Genomic DNA, 23,336 nt, shown 5'->3' with positions numbered 1-23,336 from the left:
ATGATAATTGATAGTGGTGGTAGTTGTGATGGTTGTGGAAAGTGATAATAGTGCTGGATGGAAGACAAGGTTGTTTCAAAACATATTTGGGGTCAAGGACGGGAGGGAAAAATATCTGAAATACAGAAATTTCATTAACTTTTTTTGTAATGACTCAGTAATTGATAGAAAATGATTTATATTAGCTTCTAAATATAGCATTTTCGATTACAAAAATCCAAATATTTAAAGAAAAATATTTTTTCTAGCTTTTTGAGATGTAAATTATTAATGATATCTTCAAGATCGATATTGTCTAACATATAACTAATAAATCACAAAAAATTCGGGCTATTATAAAAAATAGGTACCAGACGATTGCTCATTTCACCTACCTTTTAAGACGAGCCTATGAAAGAAGGAAGAAGAAATAAAATAAGGTGGATATCTTCTAATTTAATAACCATATAAAATATAAATAAGTAAAAAAACTTAAAGATAATAAAATTACATATACAAATCGTTTTAGATGGGTATGGACTTTTGAAACCATATCATCATTCGAAAGTAAAAAAATAACCATATCATCCTCGGTAAAAAAAGAAAAAAAAAAGTTACTGAGAATTTAACTTTTTGTAACAATAGGGACTATTTATGTAATTAAATTGATATTTGATATGAGAGAATAATATCGGGGTTAGGGGGGCAGGTGGGGCCTGAGGTAGCAGATGGGAAGTCGCGGCAGACGTCTTATCCCATGTATTCCTCGTGCTTTATTTAACATCCCCTTTCCATATATTAAATACATATTTTATAAAGATCAACAAAGAAAGAAAGGTATCCTTTCTATTTAAGTTTGATAATATTTGTTTAGATTCATTCTACCAGCAACAATTATGTCTGCTTCCTCTGAGATTGTGGATTCCGGTAGGTTTTCCGGCCACAAGACCACCGAGAAGTCCAATTTCTCACAGACTTTCAACCTCTTGAGTCAATACTTGAAGGAAAACGGAACTTTTGGAGATCTCAGTCTTGGTGTGTAATATGTTCTTCCTTCTTTCTCTTAATTCCAACTTCAAATCTTTACTAGATTTTCTTCAAATCGATCTTTATTTTGAGATCCCCCATGGTTAAATTTGTTGTTACTGGAATAATAATCTGGATCTGTTACTTATGTGGATGCATCAGGTATGGCAACCGGCACCATGAATCTGTTTCCGGCGACCAACACGTCGTCCCACCGTCAGCAAGATGCCACCGCCGCTGCCGCCGCTTCCCCTGTTTCAACCCAGGTCCCAAAAAAGCAACCGGAATCAGCCCAAATGACCATCTTTTACGCCGGACAGGTGATCGTACTTGATGATTTCCCAGCCGAGAAGGCCATGGAAATCATGACGTTGGCCGGAAAAGGAACCACGCAGAAGACCCAAACTTTCCGGCCGGCTTCCGATTGGATCCCAAAACCAACCGAACCTTCGAATCTGGTTGCTTCAAACATCGAGAAAGAAAGCGTTCAGCTTCAGCCTGTTGTTTCTGGTAAATAATTCATCGTTTCTCTTTGTGTATAAACATGGATTTATTGAAATTATTTCAGAAAAAGTAAACTGATTACTGTACTTTTTTCTGCAGATCTTCCGATCGCAAGAAAAGCTTCACTCGCTCGATTCTTAGAGAAGAGGAAAGAAAGGTAAACATTCAAACGAAGACATATATAAGAAATTACTTTTAGTTATTCCATAACATGAATTTTGATTTCGATTTGAAATATGAACAGAATCACAGCAAGATCTCCATATCAAAGTGACAACCATGGGAGTCCTTCGAAGCAAGAAGAAGGCAAATCATGGTTGGGATTAGCAGCTGAATCTCGTGGACAGTTTCAAGCCCAGTCAGCATCATAGATTATCATCATTATATAAATATTATCGTGTTGTTATGTTACTATTGTTGTTATAGTATTATTATATTATTATTAGTATAAGTAATGATTAATCGTGTAGGATGCATTTGTATCATGTTTTTACCAGAGACATGGATCTCATGTGTTTTGGTTGACTAAAGCTTTCGGAAAGATGTATCTTTAACTGTTTTTACATCTTTTCGTTTATTGTTGTCGTATGATTTAAGTTAAGGAAACAATGAGATTTTTATTGTGTTCCTTGTTATTAAATATGTATCGTTTTATTGTTTTATTTGTTACAAATGTGTATGATTTAGTATGGATTGGTATCATAAATGTGTAAATAATTATTATTTTTTATAATATGTTATTGTTTTAAAACATATTGTAAATAACTATCTAGATACTGCAACTGGAACTCTGTAATTATAAAATATTATTATTTTAATGATATTTTGTGATGACAATAGATAGTTCAATAGATGTTTATAATATTTTAAAAAGAATAATAATTCATTGCAAAAAAAAAAAAAAATTGAAACTTATTTGTTACATTAACTCATTTAGTATTTGGTATGAAATAAGTCACCGGTTACTAGGTTAGTGTTGTTTTATATGAAATTTTCTTCCTAATTTCTTGAATATTCTTATTGAAAAAAGAAAGTAGTTTACTAATTTTGTGGTGTATATGGGGATGCTTGTTTTTGTGTTTATATAAATCCAATTTTATATTTAGGCCGGCAACCCAATTCCCATGCTACCAAGATGACACAAATTTCTTAGCAATATGACTTTACTTCGAATCTCTTAATTATATTATTATTATATTATTATAATTATTATTAATATCAACTACACAAATGGTCCTTATAGCTTACAAAATAGTACAAATATTATTCTTATACGAATTTTTTAACACATGTGATCCTCATGATTTGAAAACATAGTAAAATAAGTCACTATGACTAACACTTATAAAAATAAGGGTTATGTGCGTATTTATGAAATTATGCTTCTTTTATTCTTTTGAAAATTTTCATTTTACAATAATATCTTTGCAAAACCATCTTAGAGGAAACATACAATCTATCATTTCTAGCATTTTCTCTCCCTCTCTCTTCTTTTCTTGTACAATAACAAATAGACCTTCGTGAATATAAATCGTTGGTGAGGAAGGAGAGATCTAGATTTCAATCGGTGGAATTTTCATAAGCATTAAAAATTACTAAATGAAGTGAATGTTTTGTAATGGGAGAAATGAAAGACAGACTGACATTATTATCGATTATTAGATGGGGTAGGAGGTTTTTCTATGAAAGATCACAATTTTCATCGATTATGGAAAGACTTTAGGAAAACTGATAAAGTATTTACAAGAAATTATATGAATGTCGAATAAAAAAAAAAGACAAAAGGGGTGTCCAGAAAAGGAATTTTCTAATAAATTAAATGTAACACCCTTATTTTCGGTCTAAAAGTTTTACCTATTTATGTGAAACTATTTGAAAAAAATAAATTAAATAATAGATATAAAGTTTCAAGGCCATTAAATTAACTAAATTAGAATTAGTTATACTCTTAAGTTTAAGTGATAGTTGAAGGAAAAACCTTTAAATTTGAATAAATAGATAACATTTGAATAAATCCATTTAATTAGGAAATTAGAGTTGACTTTGTTAAATTAGAAAAAATTAGATATAACTCTTGGTTAAGGCACTTAATTAATTTCTAGTCATCTTATTCATTTGCCATCTTATTCCTACGTATGAACTCCTACGGTAAATTAGATGTTCAATTGTGTTTCCAACTTAGATTTTGTCGATAGGTAAGTCATCAACTTTATTTAATGTTGCTTGATTTCAACTTTAGTAGTGGATTTAGGGGGCTATAAACCCTAGATTAGTATAGTTATGTTATGTGATAACTATACATGAGCCTGAATTTTAGTAATCATTAAGAGTTTTAGTTTTTGAAATAGACTTCAGGAAATTGGAGTAGATGCATAATCATGTTCATATTTTGGATTCTGGTATTATTTAGTCGAGTTGAGATTATCTTGCAAATGCTATGCTTTCTCCCAAAATTTTGGAACTTATTGATTATTTTGTTTATTTGAAAGCTTTTTCTTGGGGATTGAATTGTTGTACTTATATATTTCCATTAAAGATTTTACATCAGGTAGTATTCACCCGGGCAAGTTTAAACCGTTGTTTTTGACATATATCTAGGCTAGGTGATAAGAAGTGGACAAGGAGAGACGTGTGGATATTCTAAAAAATTTTAACCATGTAAAATAACTTCATTAATACTTTTGCTTTTTCGTTGATTGTATCACTTTACAACTTAGAGAGTCTTTGGCAAATGAACTTATTAGTTTATTATCAGGTCTATACCGCTATAAGGTAAAAAACGTTTGGATAAAAATAATTTATAGTGGTGGCAAACCACTAATAAGTAATTTTTTCATAAGTTAACTCTTTCTAACTTATTAGTTTATCCGCTAATAAGCCATACGTTTTTTTGTTAAACACCCCCTTAACAAACTTTGTTAAAACTTAAGGTGTGTTTGGTTGTGGAAAAAATTACAATTTTTTAGGAAAAATTCTGAAGAAAAATAGAAATTTTGAAAACGAGTTTGGTTCGTTCGGTTTTCCAAAATTTTCTAAGAAAATGAAAATTTCAAGTTTTCCAAATTGTAAGTAAATAAGAAAAACGAGTTTTACAGTTTTTCAAACTTTGCTAAATTTTTAAGATGGAAAATGAAAACTCCACCGCTTCCAACCAAATGTGTTTTCTAAAATTTTCATTGAAAACCGAAAGAAAAACGCAACTTTATTTTTTGAAAAAAAAAATCTTAAAAATTGAAAACAGTTTTCCACGACCAAACGCACTCTTAAGTTTTGGAACTGGCCCATGTGGATGATGTTACACCTAAGCCTTCCACGAGGCGACTTCATCGGAGTAGCATGGCGGGTGGAAGGAGGTGTGGAGGTTGTTCTTGAATGGAGAGAGATGAGCTTGGAGCTTCAATGACTTTCATGAGCAGAGGAAAAAAATAAAAGAAATGGAGGAGTGAGTCTTTATGTTGATACCAAAGATAGAGTAAATGAAACGAGTCTTATGAGTCAGAGTTGAAGTTAATTCGACGATGTCGATCGGCTATGGTGTGGTTGATGAAGAGAGACGATGTCGACTAAGTTTAATGCATAAAGTCAAATCAACAAAAATAATAGATAAATAGACTTAGCCTCTACTGTTTAAATGTAAGCCATAAAAACGTAATGTACAACGCTTTCAAACAATAAAGATCACTTGTGTCAAAAAAAATCAAATAGATCTATTTTATTTTGTTAACTATCTGGATATTTTGTGTAATTTTGTTATTTATTAATGGGGTTAGGTCGTTTTTGGTCATTAAACTTTTCTGACTGTGCTATTGTGGTCATTATACTTTATATAAGCTCTAAATGGTCAGTGAACTTTATGTTTTTTTTCGTTATGGTCACCGTAACCGGTAACAGCCCAAAACTTGATGATGTGGTTAATTTAGTCCCAAATTGGCATAACATGTCATCATCCTAGCTGGCATTACATGTCAACATCGAATTAGGGCGTTCTATTATAAAGATATGAACATCGACGCTCAAATATCCTCTCAAATATACCTCCCCATGTTTGCATCTTCTTCTACGGGCTCCAATCTGGGGGATTGATACTCCTCCAAGGAAGGAGGGACGTGTTCTTGTAGGAAGCAATAAAAAAGACGAACAAGCTAGACCAATGAGATTCCAGGTAGGAGATTTGATGTTTGCCCTAATTCTTTGGTAAGTGTTTAGAATCTGAATTTTTGTTCTCATGTAAGTGTTTATAATTTGTAAATATTTATTTCCATGTATTTTTTTTTAATTTCTAGACATCAGAGCCAAGCTGCAAAATTTTTGAGTGGGTTGATCGGGAGTTGTCAGCCTGGTATCGTTGACTTCTATATAAAGTTCATAGAAAGCTCTTGCTCAAGAGGAAACGATAAAGAAACAAGAACTAATGCTTGAAGAAATGGAGAAAGAGGTCAGAAGATACAAGTTAAAATTGCAGAAATATAAAAAGAAGACTAAAGAGTTTGAGATTCAGTTGTTTGTGCAGAAGTCTAGGATATGAAAAGTTAGTTGGTATGTTATGGGTTTTGTCATTGTAGGTGTATTGATGTTATGTGTCAAGTAAAATGTTGATGTCCTGTGTCAATTTAATAGTGTATGTGTACTAGTTTAGAAAAAGTATGTATCTTGATGTTGTTGTTTGAATAAATTTGTTTCAAGTAAGCTAAGAATATAAATTTTTGTTCTGTTTTGCTGCAATTAATTTTGCTTTTGGACAATCTTAACCTTGGGATGGTCTCATGTGTGTTTCTTGGTGTTGCTTTATCTTAGTTGTAACAACAAATAAGAGTAAACATGTAATTGCACACATCATACATGTAGAACTAACTTGAATAACCATACATTAGCTTGCGTAACCAAACATTTATAACCAACATGTAATTACATGTGAAAGTATCAAGTTGTTTACAAAAGGCTTAACAAAAGATGAGATAGTTTGTCTACATTAAGTTTAACAAAAGACAAGACAGTTTGTCTACAATAAGCTTACCAAAAGATGAGACACTTTGTCTACAATAAGCTTAACAAAAGGTTAGAACATTAATTCACATGCTTATAATCTGTAGCAAGCACCTACATATCATCTAAGCATACTAGCTTTAGATTTCCTTAATTTTTCCAAAATAACATCATGATGAACATTAAGACCTCTAGCCTCATTTTGTGCCATTGTTTGTTGTGTACTATGCAATTGGTCAACATAATCCCTTGGAGGTTAAATCCCTTAATCACATACACCATCAACTTTAGTTTTCTTTCTTGCACATTGCTTTTTTTTCTTTTTTTCTGCTTTACTTGATGAACCTTCATTCGGAAAAGAGTTATGACAAGTTTTTTTGTTGTGCCCCTTTTGCTTGCATATGCTACATCTGATAACTAGTCCTTGTCTACTCACATTTTGCTTCCCAGGCCTATCCTCTCTTTCACTTGCATCCGTCTTTCTTTTGATGGTTGGTCTCCCAGGCATACGTCTTTTTTTGGGTGGTAGAGGTGGTGTATAATCAGTATTGGACCACATGGCACTACCATTGATAGGCTGTATGTTGTACCTATAAGCATTAAGAAACATATCTGATTTTTACCACAAAGACACATATGATTCAGCACTTATGTTCAAATGGGCCAATGCTGCAACAGCATGCAAACAAGGTATTCCCGAAAGCTGCCATGCTCTACAACTACAAGTTTTTTCCCCAATATCTACACTGAATGCTTGATTTTTATATCTGGCCTCAAACTGTTGCAACCCACTTGGGTACACACCCCAATACCTATTGAAAACAGCTAAACACAATTAGTAGCAGTTTAAAAAAGCTAAATGCTGTTAAAAACAGCTCATAACTGTTAAAAACAGCTAAAAAACACCTACAAAACAGCTCAAAACAGCTATAAAACAGTTACAAACAGCTCAAAACTGTTAAAAACATGTCAAAACTGTTAAAAACAACTAAAGAAAACATAAAAAAAACAGCTAAATACAGCTCAAAATTGTTAAAAACAGGTCAAAACTGTTAAAAACAGCTAAAGAAAACATAAAAAACAGCTAAATACAGCTCAAAATTGTAAAAAGCAGGTCAAAACTGTTAAAAACAGGTAAAAAATAGCAAGAACCTGTGAAAAATGTTAAAAACTTGTTATACCTTTGATCTTTATTTAGATCCTTGATTTTTTCTCTGATGGAAGGGCATACATCATTTTTCCATTTTCTAGCTTTCTCCTTCAATGTGTAAGTCCTCTGCATAACAAACAGTCTAATTTCTTCCAACATTGTAATGATTGGCCTAGCACGACTATGTACAATTGCACTGTTAAAACTTTCTGACACACCATTTTCATAGGCATCACAAGCCTTGTCCACCTGAAAAAATGCTTTACACCATGTTTTGGGGTTTTTTTAACCAAGAAGTTGTATGCATCAACGCTAACTTCCTTGATTCGGTTCATGAAGAATGCAAAAGAATCCTCAGTCGTTGAACTTGCTGCATTCCAAAAAGCTTTTTTAAAGAACACGCCTTTGAATCTTTTGTAAAAGTTTGCGTAAATGTGTCGGGCACATTGGCGATGCTCACATTGTGGTAACACTTCCTTCACAGCTTCCATTAGTCCCTAGTAACAAACAACAATAATACAATTCATAAGAATGCAACAATAACGAAAAAATGCAACCAAATTATCGAAAATATAAGTACAACACCTTATGTTGGTCGGAGATAATGGTTAATCCATTACCACCTCCTACGACCATCCCGATATCTTCCATCAATAATTCCATGAACCATTTCCATGTATCCTTGTTTTCAACCGAACAAACAGCCCATGTAATTGGATACATGTGGTTATTTGCATCACGACCAATGGCTGAAAGCAACTCCCCTCTACATACACCTTTCAAAAAACATCCATCTAAGTTAATTACTCTTCTGCAACCCTCTATCCATCCATCCCGAACACTTTTGAAACAAACATAGAACCGGTTGAAGTAGTTCTTCCCATCTGGCATCGCATTCACATCTAGTTTTATTGTTGAACCCGGATTTGATCTCTTCAATTCTGCTGCATAGCTCCACAATTTTGCATAGTGGTCTTCCAAACAACCTTCAATTTCCTCTAAAGCAAATCTTTTGGCTCTTTTGCATTGCCCCGTACTTGCCTTCAAATTAAAATTTGTTTCAATATCAGCTTGCATTTTTCGTGTACTAATTGTTGGGTCTTCTAATATCTCTTTCGTGAAATGTTTTGCGATCCATTTGTATGTGACAAGTGACCCACCGTGAAATATTCTGGCACAAGTATGATTTGTTTCCAAAGATTTTATTTGTAATGTACGTTCATTGCTCATCCACGATGCCCAAAGTCTGAAGGGGCATTCTTGTTCATTTTTCTTGGGTTTTCCACAACGAACAAGCACTCGCTCTTTATCATTTATCTCGTACCGTAAATCAAACCCATTTGCAACCGAATAATTGGTAAGCAACTCTTTTAATTCTTCCTTGTCTTGAAACCGCATCCCACAAATTGGGACCATTCTTTTCCATTCCAATGTAGGATCATGGATAGGAAACAACTGACCATCAGGTCTGTGTTCAGTTACATTGGTATTTCCACACAATTTGTTCAAGAATTCATCTTCATGAATAGTCTTTGTTGATATTTTCTCATCATCAGATTCATGTTCAAATGAGATGTCATCAAGCAAAGGTTCATCATTTTCTTCATATTCAGTGTCCTCATCCTCATCATCTTCTATAATAACATCTTCACTAAGTTCCTCTGCAATCCAATCCATTATATCTTCATCGTGATGTTCAATGTACAAAACAATTCGACCACCATTTTCATGCCCATCAGCTAGGCATTGTTTGAAATCCACATCACACATCAAGAACCTTAATCCCCTTGCAAGACTTTGATTAGATATACAATAATACACTTTCTTGACTAAGCCAGGAGTCAACTTAACAAGATATTTCATTAAATCGGGGTACTCCATATTATCAAAATTAATATCTGTAACAGTAGTACATATACCACCATCATACGTTAGCGGATTTGGAAGAAAAACCCCATGGTGGTTAACTTCAGCGGTTATAGACATCTGTTGGAGTGATGATGTCGTTATTTTAAGGTTTTTTGGAAAAACTTTTAGAAATAAAAAATTGACACTTTTTTTCGAAAGAGATAAGAAATTGACACTTGTGTACCTTGATTTGGGGTTTAGGGGTGACGATGTCGTTCGTTCGATCCCCACTACGCTACTCAAGTGTTCGATTCCAGTGTTCGATCCCCCTTGATGCTCCGGTGTTCGATTCCCCCTAGTGTGCAAAGACAATGAATTTTTAGGTTTTAAATTTAAGAAAACCCTAAACGACGTCTTCTTGGTAAGTCAGCATCCACGTACACATCAACCGGCTATTACCGGTTACGGTGCCTACAGTGACAAAAAAATTTAAGTTCAATGGCTTATTAGAACTTAAGTAAAGTATAATGACCAAAATGACACAGTCAAAAAAGTTTAATGACCAAAAACAACCTAATCCTTTTATTAATTGATGGTAATGATAAATGGGGAATTAGTGGTTGAGAAAATCAAAATAAGGTCGGCCATTGTTCTCCATCCATCCGACATGTTGATGAATCTTTTCTTTGTAATTTTATTAGAAAAATATCCAAGTTTGGTGGGCTATTATTTTATTGTTATTTATTGCAATTTATCACGTTCTTTATATCACGTTGTTTACGTTTTTACAATAAGTGCCGTATCTCTTTTGACTTTTTCATTGTTTTCATCATTTTTGGTTAAAATCACCTAACTTCCTCTTTTTTCCTTAATAACTTTTTTCTCTATGAATACAACGATAAGACATTAGAGTTTTATTTTTGAATAAATTACAGTTTGTGTCCTTATGGTTTGGTTATATTTGCATTTTCAGTTAATTATTGAAAATTTAACAAGATGTATCCCCGTGGTTTAAAAAATTACATTGCACATCGTCCAACTAAAAAGACTATTTTACCCTTACTTATATATATATATATATATATATATATATATATATATATATATATATATATATATATATATATATATATATATCCTCTATCCTAATAAAAGACTCTTTTTTTGTCCACTTGTCATCCTTTTAGAGCTATGTTTTGCCACGTAGCAATCTCTCCTACATTTTATTAAATGTTTTCCCGCTCAAGAATTGCTCTTATTTTAAACGAACCTATCCCTAAAAATCAGCAGTTAAATTTGAAATATAGATATACATGATCTAATACCATAAATAAAGACTTTTAACTGTAGATAATTAAAACACATTTAATCCCTAACTTTTTGTGCATTTGAATTCTGATCCAATTTCGATACCTCGGGATAAATGAATTGTGATCGATTACAATCCATTATTGAGTTACAAAGGTTGGTCCTTTTTATTATGGTTACTACTAGGGTTGAACAAAGTTCGTCGCTATTACAGGATATTCTCCTTGCTACTGATAAATCATATTGGTTGGAGTTTCCTATTGCCTCTTCCGATAAGTTGTGTTTAATGTTTCATGAGTTTTTTTATTGCAAGATGATATTTGACCCATTTGGTACACATTATGACTTTTCTTGATGTGCTTCTCTGTCTTGAGAGCATAACTTTCTTAGTTTCGAAAAGTTAAGCAAAGGATAAAGCATAACTTTCTTAGTTTCGAAAAGTTAAGCAAAGGATAAAATATCAACATATAATCACTGTTTTGAAAACCTTGCATATAGTATGATTTTGAGATTGATTTTTTTATTGTATATGCAAGTTTTAAATTCTATTTACAACTTTTAAAATCTTTCAAGTTTAGTATGTTTACAGGTTCTAAAATCACTTACGTTAATCTATTTTCTGTAATTATTAGTTTGTCCCTTTAAACATTTTGGATGGTTTCTTTTAAAATACTATTTGGTGACTTCATATGGGTTACAATTGAACTACTCATGAGGAAGTAGTATAAATTTTTCATTTGACAAATAAGTTTTTTTTTTCTTTTTTGTAGAAACAGTTTTATAAAGAAGATGAATCAAGAAGTGAGTGCCCTAATAAAATGACTAAAAGTTTAAGCAATTATTTAGGAATTAATCAAATTATGGCATACAGATTATTGAAACAGTAAGATAAAAATTTAGAGAAAAACGAATCAAGACTAAAATTTACATGTTTTTATAGATTTTTTATATATTATTCATTTAACCATGAAATAACAATTTAAAATATTATTTGAAATGGCTTAGATTTAGACTAAAATTTACAATTTAATACTTGATGATTTTTTGTATCTCTTCTTTCTAACTTAATAAAAGACTCATTTGCCATGTGACCAATTCTACGTTTATTTTTCGTCCAATGTGAATTGTCCATATTGTCCTTAGTTCAAATTATGCCTACGATTTATTCTTCATAAAAGTAATTAATAGATATATATGGTATAAAATCACTCAAAATAAGTAGGATTTTTATTTCCTTCATCCGTTCCAATATCATTTGGTAATAAAATTTTTTACCTAATATTATGGGTATAATCTCCAAACAGATAAGAAAAAAAATATAAGTTAAATAATATTTTATAACTTAAAATTCATGTCATATTTATTTCAACATATTTTAAAATGTCATTTTCTATATTTTTCTCTACCAATCATTATTTATGAATTTGTAAATTAATCCTTATTATATTTATATATGAATATCAATAATGTTTTTAGTCTATTGAATTTTATATTTCATTATTCAGTATCAATATTTTTTTTATTAATTTAGACATAAACAACATTCTCTGTATCGTCAAAACATATTACATGTTAATTTAAATCATTATAGACAAATAATATAAATATGTAAATTATTAATTGATTAATGATTATGATTTAGAACTACCATGTAGATGCTATTTGATTATAATTCAATTTGTAAATTGATGTGTATTCGAATCATAGAAGCTACCAATCATCGCTAACGCTTACTTTGAAATTATTAAATTTATGTTTAACTTTACTTTATTGTTCGTCATTATTTATCATACAATAACATGGATGCCACAAAGATAGAGAAGAAAAAATAGATATTTATACCAGGGGTAATAGAGTATCCAGACAAAATGTCTACCATGTCATCGTCTCAACGTATATCTAATAAACATGTCATTCATTTTAATCAATACGGTAATTTTCTTACTTTATTTGATATATGTAATATGGTTTACTTATTTATATTAAATCTATTATTATTATTTTCAAAATTAATCAATATTTTAAAAAAATAAACCTTGAACTTTATATCAAAATATATCCATAAATTGTTTACTATTATTTTACAAATTCAAAATAACACTATGGATTATACTAATGCTAGAGATAAGCGAAATATTAGAAAGTTATATCTGAATAATAGAAAATCCAAAATAATTACTAACATGTCAACTGGAATTTATTGCTAGAGCAAGATTTCGTTTAAATTTTAAAAAAGACAATTTCTATTAGCTCTATACTTTGTAGTGCCAATTAATAAGAGCTAACGATACTCTTTAACGAATGTTAGTTTGTTTCTCAAGAATCATGTTTTTACACATGGTTAATTTTATGTTGTTTTATCTAGAGTTCAAAGTATAGATTAATTAAAATTGTTAATATTAGATAAGGATTGTAAACTTAAAAATAAAACATTCAATGTTGTGTATAGAGAAGTTTTTAGGAATTTATTAACAATTTGTAGAATTTTATTCTTTATATCATCTTTTATTTACTATTAGTAAATGATCCTTCATTCATCGTTTTAATTTGTAAATTAATAATTTTTTTTTCTTATCATCGGTCAATAACTACTTTATGAATTATTTATAATTTTTTTTTATTTTCTCATCCGTGGTATCCACGGGTTATAACCTAGTGTGTGTGTGTATATATATATATATATATATATATATATATATATATATATATATATATATATATATATATATCTTTATACCTTAAAAAGCATTTACAAGATTTTGCTGAATTTTAAGAGGTACAAGCTTTTAAGCATCATATACAATAATTTTATGCATCGGAGAATAATAGATTTTATCCGGTCAAAGACAGATTTTGAATAGGTCTTCTAAGCTTATCTTCAAATTGAATGGGTTAAATATGAAAAAGTCAAATAAGATGATGATGATAAGATTTTGAATGGGTCAAAGTTTGACCAAGTGTTCCTCATATCCAATTGAATCGGTAAATACTAAAATCTTATCCGGTCAACATTTATAAAAAAGTCAAATAAGATTTTGAATGGGTCAAAGTTTGACCAAGTGTTCCTCATATCCAATTGAATCGGTAAATACTAAATCTTATCCGGTCAACATTTATGAAAAAGTCAAATAAGATGATGATGATAAGATTTTGAATGGGTCAAACTTTGACCAAGTGTTCCTCATATCCAATTGAATCGCTAAATACTGAATCTGTCAATAATAATGAAAAAGTCATATAAGATGATGATAAGATTTTGAATGGGTCAAAGTTTGACCAAGTGTTCTTCATATCCATTTGAATCGGTCTAATACGATGTACACGTTATAAAGCATTACATATAAACTGGAAGAGGCGCATTGATCTAGCATTCGTCTATCATGAATGCCTTGTCATTGACCGCAAAACCTTGGTTCTCTCTCATGCTCGCTACCTCCTCCTTTGTTTTTCTTTCTATTAAAATCGAATAAGCCCAAAAATGTCTTACGTTTAATCCTAGCCCAGGTATAAGAAATCTCTATCGGTTCGTCATTTTGTTTAACAAATTTTTTATGTCATTTTGTTGATCCGCACCCGTCGCTTTGCGCGGGTAAACGACTAGTGTGTGTGTGTGTATATATATATATATATGATGTTTAATTTTTTTTTATATTTCGCTATTTACATTTTATTTTATTTATTTATATTTTTATGATTTATATTTTTTTTTTTGAAATTTCATTTGAATATATTTTTTTAGTATTTTTAATATTTTGTTAGTTTACATTTTTTTGACATTTTCTTTTGAATAATTTATTTATTTATTTTTTATTTTTTTTGATGTTTTGTTCGAATACATTTTTTTATGTTTTTTTTGATCTTTTGTTCTTTTTATATATTTTTGTAATGCTTTTTATAAATATTTTTTTGTATGAAAAATATAAAAAAGGTTGTTAAATGTTTTTTTTTGAACTGGAAAATACAAATATTATAATCTATTTCTAAACTAACACCTAATTTCACATATGTCCACCACGAGACTTTAACCATCGACCTCAAGGAAGGAGGGCACCACCTGATACCGCTGGACTAGAAGCCCTTTGGTTGTTAAATGTTAATATGATTAACACACATTAGGTATAAAATTATTTTTTTTAATAAGGTTATTGTATAGGCTAACCTGATTTCAAAACGAGTGTCAATGGCTTCGAGTTGATTTTTTTTAGTTTTAGAAAAAAAATTTACAATTTGTTCTGAATGGTAAGTGCAAATTAGAATTCCTATAATTCAAACACATGCGTTAATGTTTTCGAGTTCATTTTTTTTTACTTTTAGAAATTTTGTTCGTTTTAGAGTTATATGGTTTCCAATTAGCAATTATATAACTTGAAACCCGTTTTCGAATTCCGGTTAATCTATCTATTAATTCTATTAAAAAAATAAATGTATACCTAATCTATGTTAATAATATTCATATTTAAAGAATATTTTTATATTTTTACAAAAAATATTTTAAAAAATATAAACAAACAAAACAACAAAAAAAATGTATTCAAACAACATGTCAAAAAACGAGGAAAAAAAATTCTTAAAAAAATTAAAAATTATAAACGAACAAAATGTAAAAAAAAATCATTAAACAATATATTTAAAAAAACATTAAATAAAATATAAATAATATAAATAAAATAAAATGTATGCAAAAAGTATAAAAAAAAATAAACAATAATATATACATATATATATATATATATATATATATATATATATATATATATATATATATATATATATATATATATTCACAGGGAGATAGGATTTTAGGAAAATTGGAGCTTACATCGTAACAAAATATTAAAATACTTTTCGTTTCTAAATAACATAATCGAGTCTGTAAAATTGATATATAAAAAAAAACCGTTTATAAACACCAATTCTCATCATTATTCTACTAGTACTAAAAAAACTAATTAGAACATATATATATATATATATATATATATATATATATATATATATATATATATATATAGTATTATGATCAATTTTAAAGAAAATAGAACTAAATAAATTTTATAAGATTATAAGCAGTATTTTTCTCAATTTATAATGAGACCGTTATAATATTAAAAAAGAGAAATAATCTATAACTTTATAACTTTATATGTGAATAATAAAAAGCTATTAATTATATACCGATTAATCATCAATTAAAATAGTAATTTAAGAACAAATGTACCTATTAATCTATGATTAAAAGAATATTAACATGAATTAAAATAAATGTGTATATGGAATAAGCGATTAAGTTAAATGGATATGGACGCTAAGATTTTTTCCAGTAAGATTGTGGGCCTCACTTTTAGTGATAACTGACAAAGGTTTATTATCTATTCTAATAAATAAATTTTTTTACCACATGTCACACTTTCACTTAATTTGTGAAATGTCATTTTGTGATTATTTTGAATTAATTTCTTTTTCACATGTCTTTTTATGAGTTTTTCTACTTTAATTAATTTCACATAATACTTTATTGTAGTAATTACAATAAATCTTTATACTAATAAAAGAATAGGTTTAATAGTTTTTTTTACATGCGTTACGCTAATACAACTTCTCATTAATATTATGTTACATGTGATGAATATATATTAGTCAAATCACTATCATAAGTAATGATGATAAAGTTTTTAAATAATAGAATTTAAACTTTTTATAGAAACATTTACTTTTTTTTTAATTATATGTTAAATTTGAAGTTATAAATAACTTTAAAATTTTGGTATATCTCTTAATTAATAATTTATTTAAAATTATTTATTTAAAATTATTTATTTAAAATAATTGATTAATAAGTATGAAGTTTTACTATGAAAGTTTAAATAATTTAGTAATTGTGGTTTCCACGGGTTATAAACTAGTGTAGTAATAAATTAATATCAATTTAATTAATGAACTTACCTTCTTATTTTAAAATTCAAAAATTAAAGTTCATTAGTTTATTTTGTTTATTTTTTTAAATTTAAAAGATAAAAAAATCAATTTTAACAATTCATTATTTGTTTTATTTTCTTATAAATCAAAAGTTCTTAAATATTCAAACTTTTATAAATAATTTTTTAATTAACTCGTGTATTATATGGGTCTTACACCTAGTTTTTTAATATAATAATAGAACATTAAAAAAATTTGGAGGAGCTTAATAATACAGATAGCTGATGTGGGATTCAAATTATTCATAGACTTATTAACTATATATATTATGAAAGAACTTTGAAAGGAATTAATGGGGTTAACCATCCGACAGCCCCCTATTGGTTCGGCCTCACATGGTGAGAGAGAGCTTTACTTTTTTTTTTCAATTAAGATAAAAGTGAATGATAAGGTGAGAGAGGACTTGAAGGTGGGACCCATGTATTTTTTTTTATTATCAATAAATAATAATGATAACTGAAAAAGAAAATATAAAGGGCAACATAGTTTTTTTTATCTTTACAAGTGACTAAAAATGCAACAAAATAATATGTTAGGAATGGTCCGAGTATAAAAAAATTAGGGACTAAACTTGCAATTTTTGACAAACCACAGATTAGGGACTAAACTTGCAATTTTTGACAAACCACATAGACGGTTTCAATAATATGTTCTAAAAATTAGCAACAAGTTTTTGAAATGTATAAAATGTTATAAAACATAAAACTAGAAGAGTTCTCATATTTTGAATTAAAAACTTATTCTTTTAAAACAAAATTTTTATTTCGTATTCTTTAATGATTTTTTTAAATATTTTTTTATTAAAAATTAAAAGCTAAAATCTTATAAATTTTTTTAAACAGAACCGGTTAAACCCTATATGTAATGATTCTTAAATTGTATCACGTTGACACTTGATTATTTTATGATATAACAAATAAGACTTGTGCCCACATGTTTTTAAAATATTACTAGCTTCATTGCAATATATTTCTCCACCGCTAACTACCTTTTTAAAAGATTAAACATAAACATTATTTTTATAATTAAAATTTGCTTTAAACATCATTAATTTCTTTATAAGACAAACTTTAAAGACAACTAAATCCCTTGAAAAAGTTTTTTTATGAAGACTTGTTATTTAAAAATAACTATTGTTCTAAAAAGTTAACAACTTCCACTCAAAAGAAATGCCATCTTAAATGATTAACCACCACTTAAAATAGGTAACTACCCTTTAAAGTTTAACAATACTATAAAAATCTAATCGTCCTTTTTACAAATCTTTTTCCATACAAGAACAAACGTTTTGTTAAAGCCTATGGTTATAGAAAAAAGATTTTTCAATAAATTATACTCCATCTGTTCCATATTAGTGCTTTATGTTTTTTTTTTGGTTTGTTCCAAAAAAAAATATTCTTTTACCAAAATATCTCTCATTATTAGTAGATCATTTAGCCTTTTGGTTGTATTAACAACAAAAATAGGCACACAAGGCTAAATGGTCTAACGATTAATGGACAACGGTGCATGGAGGCAGGAAAAATCAAACAGGAAGTATTTCAATTCTACAAAAATAAATTCCATGAGCACAGGACCTCGAGAACGAAACTTATGAATCCCTTGTTCAGCTCCCTCCCACTAGAGAAGGCGAATAATATTGAGGCCCCCATTACACGCGATGAAGTTATGGGCGTTGTCTGGCTTGTGGAAGTGACCAAGCCTCGGGCCCAGATGGTTTCACCTTCAAATTTATAAAGACATACTGAGACATCATGGAACCTGATATTATGGCTTTCGTCAAGCATTTCGAGAGATATGGAAAATTTGCGAAAGGCTGTACTTCTTCCCACATCACTGTGATCCCCAAGTCTAAAGACCCCACAACACTCAGTGGCTATCGCCCTATAAGTCTTATAGGATGTATGTACAAGATAGTTGCTAAACTCCTAGCATAAAGGCTCAAATCGGTTATTGGTGATGTTATTAGGGATGTTCAATCTACTTATATTGAGGGTCGTAACATCCTCGATGGACCACTGATAACAAATGAAATTCTTGCATGGTCCAAAAAAGTCAAGAAAAAGGTTCACCTCTTTAAAGTGGATTTTGATAAGGCGCTTGATTCAGTCAATTGAGAATATCTGGACACAGTGCTTTCCCAGATGGGGTTCGGGATCAAATGGAGTGTAACGCCCAAAATTTTTCAAACAATTTTTCACATTTTAAAAACATATTTTCATTCATAAACATTATAGAATCTCATTGTTTCACATATAAATCCATATATCACAACCCAAGATCATAACGTATAAAAACTCCTCATGTGTGTACTGATCATGCCGACGCCTTCCCGCGATCCTCACTGGTATCTGAAACACATAACACCAAACACTGTAAGCATAAATGTTTAGTGAGTTCCCCAAAATACCACATGCAACACATTTTAGCCACTCGAGGCTATAACTTTGTATGACCCTCTAGTCAAAGTGTCTCAGTGGAACCCTCCAATCCCATAACTCTGTGGACCCTTTGGTCCTAACTCTGTGGACCATTCGGTCCTAACTTTGTAAACTATGAATCACATATAGCAAAGAATCACATAGATAACACATAGCATACAATATACTCTGTCAGATAACTCTAATTACCAATCTTGGTAAAGTATAGTGAGAAGACTCACCTCGAGTAACTCGGTAAACCTCGATCTCTGAAATACTACACTAGCCTCCGCCTAATCACATAAATAATTACTCTAATTAATACAACTTATAAAGGCTAGGCTAAACCCTCTCTATAAGTTCTCTAAGAAGGATAAAAGACCATTCTACCCCTCTAATGGCTCATAAGTCCAAACACTGACTAAAACCTAAAAGTCAACAAAAGTCAACGGTCAAACTTTGACCAGACTCGTCGAGTGCACTCAGGCGACTCGGCGAGTCCATACTGATCCTCTGAATCCTTCCAAGCCCTACTTGGCACAACGAGTTCCCTCTCCACTCGTCGGGTTACTCAGCAACGAATCGCGGGGCAACCCCGAATCGAATCGTCGAGTCCACTTATGAACTCGGCGAGTTGCTCCCATGACAACACTCATCTGACCTCTTGAGGTCAGATCTGATGGGTTTTAGGTAAAACAAATAAACTAGAAAAACAATTCCTAAGTTCACATGCAACCTACTTTGGATCTATGTTTTATCTATTGAACATACAACTTTGAATTGCAAAACAAGAACCCTAGAGGAGAGAGGCTAGTATCAAAATTAACAAACTAGGGTTTAGTAATTACATACCTTTCAATTGTTATAGTAAACAATTGATAATTCCCTTGATCTTGATCTTGATCTTCTTGGAAGCTTAGCACCACAAGTGTAATGCCTCTAATGGAATCACACCCAAACTAGCAAGAAGGAAAGTAGAAGGAGAGAGAGGGAGTTTGCAATTTTCGGCCCTAAGGGTTTCTTCCAAAGAAAGAGTGACCAAAATGTGAACCACGAGGCTCCTTATATAGTTGAGGGATCTAGGGTTTAGGAAAAACCCTAATGCTCCTTTCTTAGGGCCTAAGCAAAGCCAAAGGCCTTATCCAAGCCCCCTTGGACGAAATCCTTAGGGTTTCCCCTATAGATTTCGTCCACCTCCTTCCAAGGAGGTTCTGGAGCCTTCCACTCAACTATTAGATAATTGCAAACTAGTCCCTGCACTTTATAATTAATTCTTTTAACCCCAAAATTAATTCTGATTAATTTCTGGCTAACAATTAATTAAACAAAATGATTTCTTATTAATATATTAATCTTTTAACATATTAATAAATTCATTTATATTAATTTATTAATCTTATAATAAATTAATATCTCTCCTTTCATAATTTCCTTGTCCGGTTGCTAGGTTTGAGGGCAACCCAAAAGGACTGTGCTGCTATCAATTCAAGTACATACCAATTATAGTTATGGGCTTAGACACCTAATCCAACAAGATCTGCTTCACTAATCTATAGATCTGGCTCTCCCATGACCAATAACCACGTAAAGGTCGAATGTTGCCACACATGCAATGCTCCCAAGGCTTATTTTGGTGAAATCCCCTCTAACATGGCAATATATGCCCATTTCCTCCATAGAACCACAAAAAGCAGAATGGTTCAGGCTCTCTGGACCTCAAAGGGTCCAGATCTAGAGTTTAGAACTCAAAGGGACACTATACTCAACTAAACAAGCCATAAAAGGGTATAGAAAACCCTAAATTTAATGCCCATAAGCAAAACATAAGGTTAGGATCGAATAGCTACCTCAAACTTGAAGATCTCAGCTGAGAACCCACTGAAATGCAATCCTCTTGACCTCCCCTTGTTGGAAACACTTTCTCCTTTGCAAAATCACACCAAAAATGATAAAAAAAGGCTCAAACTCGCTCACAATCGCTAGGGTATCTCTCTCTAGACTGGTAGCCGCAAATGGAGGCCATAAAGGCCTTTAAATAGGGCACAGACCCCGAGAATTAGGGTTTCAATCCAAAGCACGGACTCGTCGAGTCCACCCTTTCCGACTCGTCAAGTTCGTTCATTAATCCAGTCAGAAATGGTGGTCCTACTCGACGAGTCTTCGACTCAACTCGTTGAGTCCATCTCTTTTTCTCAAAAATAAAATGATAAAATATAATACCTGGGAATCCGGATGTTACAATTCTCCCCCACTAGAATCAGACTTCGCCCTCGAAGTCTTACTTTGCAAACAACTCTAGATGCTCCTCACGCATCTCCAACTCCGACTCCCAAGTCAGCTCGGACCCTCTCCGATGTTGCCACTGGACCTGCACCAGGGGCACCTCCTTGTTCCTCAGAACCTTGATCTTCCAATCCACAATCGCAATTGGCCTCTCCACATAATTTAGGCTAGCATCCCCCTGAATATCCTCCAATGGTACCACCGCCGACTCGTCGGCTATACACTTCCTCAACTGAGACACGTGGAAGGTATCATAGATCTGACTCAACTCCGCAGGTAGCTCCAGACGATATGCTACCCTGCCTACCCTCGCAGTCACCCTGAACGGACCAATGTACCGAGGCCCCAACTTGCCCCTCTTCCTGAATCGGATCACTCATTTCCAAGGAGATACCTTCAGGAGTACGAAATCTCCTACCTGAAACTTAAGCTCGGATCGTCGCCTGTATGCATAACTTTTCTGGCGAATCTGAGCTGTCAACAACCTCTGTCTGACCTGTTGTATCTGCTCAATCGTCTGAAGCACCAACTCAGTGTTGCCCATCACTCGCTGTCTGACTTCTCCCCAACATATGGGAGTCTGTGACATCCCCAATTTCACGGCCAAAAGAGACCGATTTGTTTATGCTTTGTTTTTAAAATCAGAGTGATCTTTTAAAGAAAACAGTTGTGGAATTTGTTCCTAAAATATTATAAAGATTTATCAAAGCATTTCTATAAAGAAATGTATTTTCATTTTATAACAAAATCTCGGGATGTCATGTTCAATACAGACCAAAAGCATAAACAGAACAAAACATACCTTACAATAGTTATACATAACTACTGGCCTATAATCCAAAATCTCTCGTTATGTCAGCCAACTTATGCTCTTGTGCCATAACCTGTAATACAAAGAAAACCGAGAGGGTCAGGCTTGGGAGCCTGGTGAGCATATAGGGTTTTCAACCCACAATAATATAATTATTATATTTAATTATCAAATAATCAATCCAATTACCCACCCCCTTTATCTCCATTTATTTCTTAAATATTTATCCTAAGAACCGATTACCCTTCTCCCATTCATTCCTAAGGATTGCCTAAGGAACCGGCACAAAGTCAAGTGCTGCCAAGGTTCTTAGATTACCTCTGGTGAGCACGCAGTTCACAATAATTAATGAACACCTAGTTCAAGAACACCTAATAGACACTTAGTTCCAATATTACCCAGTGAACACTTAGTTCAAAAACACTTAATGAACGCTTTGTTCAAATACTACCCAATGAACACCTAGTTCAAAAACACTTAATGAACGCTTAGTTCAAATATCTCTGATGAACACTAAGTTCAAATATCTAATGAACACTTAGTTCGAATATCCATGGTGAACCCAATCACCTAAGGAACACAGAGTACGAAAGCTCTTAGTTCAAACAATGTAATAATAATCTACATCTCGATCCTGCAAAACCACTAATATTATAAACACATCTAAATCATATTTCTAAAACAATATATCCCATCCCGTCGATCCCCACATATTGACCCTATACAATGATCTTACGAGATCTAGCCTAAGAATCGATATGAACCACAAACTGACGAAGTTGCTTCGGAAATTCCCTTACAGCAAACGAGGATCAATAATGACATCAAATGAGGGGAATGGAATAAGTTTCACCATGAACCTTCGTTCGTAAAAGAAAGAACCACAAGACATTTTAAGTCAGGGGTAGTTATCTAGATAACAATGCCTAGGCGTGGTCTGACTATCATGAGGTATTATACCCCCAGACTCTACCTATCCCAACATCGAACTTTGCCTAGCAGTGGCCTGAATACATGAGGTATTTCACCCCCATACACACCCTATCCA

General features: G+C 31.4%; 2 protein-coding genes and 1 long non-coding RNA gene across 3 annotated transcripts; 2 read left to right on the top strand and 1 right to left on the bottom strand.

The window, feature by feature from the left end:
• The first annotated feature begins 793 nt into the window (after positions 1–793).
• On the top strand, positions 794–2,132 carry LOC111892588 (protein TIFY 10A). Its single transcript, XM_023888640.3, has 4 exons — positions 794–1,014; positions 1,168–1,515; positions 1,609–1,666; positions 1,754–2,132. The coding sequence occupies exons 1-4, from the start codon at positions 876–878 to the stop codon at positions 1,878–1,880; spliced, it is 672 nt and encodes a 223-aa protein (XP_023744408.1). The 5' UTR covers positions 794–875; the 3' UTR covers positions 1,881–2,132.
• A 3,144-nt stretch (positions 2,133–5,276) lies between these two features.
• On the top strand, positions 5,277–6,195 carry LOC111892657 (uncharacterized). Its single transcript, XR_002850618.2, has 2 exons — positions 5,277–5,703; positions 5,793–6,195. It is a non-coding gene; the product is annotated as an uncharacterized LOC111892657 (long non-coding RNA).
• A 254-nt stretch (positions 6,196–6,449) lies between these two features.
• Positions 6,450–10,109, bottom strand: LOC111892634 (uncharacterized). Its single transcript, XM_023888691.3, has 4 exons — positions 9,735–10,109; positions 8,228–9,628; positions 7,674–8,139; positions 6,450–7,304 (listed from the first exon to the last, which is right to left on the bottom strand). The coding sequence occupies exons 2-3, from the start codon at positions 9,626–9,628 to the stop codon at positions 7,753–7,755; spliced, it is 1,788 nt and encodes a 595-aa protein (XP_023744459.1). The 5' UTR covers positions 9,735–10,109; the 3' UTR covers positions 6,450–7,304; positions 7,674–7,752.
• Between the last annotated feature and the right edge of the window lie 13,227 nt (positions 10,110–23,336).

Source organism: Lactuca sativa, chromosome 5, assembly GCF_002870075.4.
Source record: "Lactuca sativa cultivar Salinas chromosome 5, Lsat_Salinas_v11, whole genome shotgun sequence".
NCBI classification, from domain to species: domain Eukaryota; kingdom Viridiplantae; phylum Streptophyta; class Magnoliopsida; order Asterales; family Asteraceae; genus Lactuca; species Lactuca sativa.
Note: the sequence above shows the minus strand (reverse complement) of the source record. Positions and strands in the feature narration are given on the sequence as shown.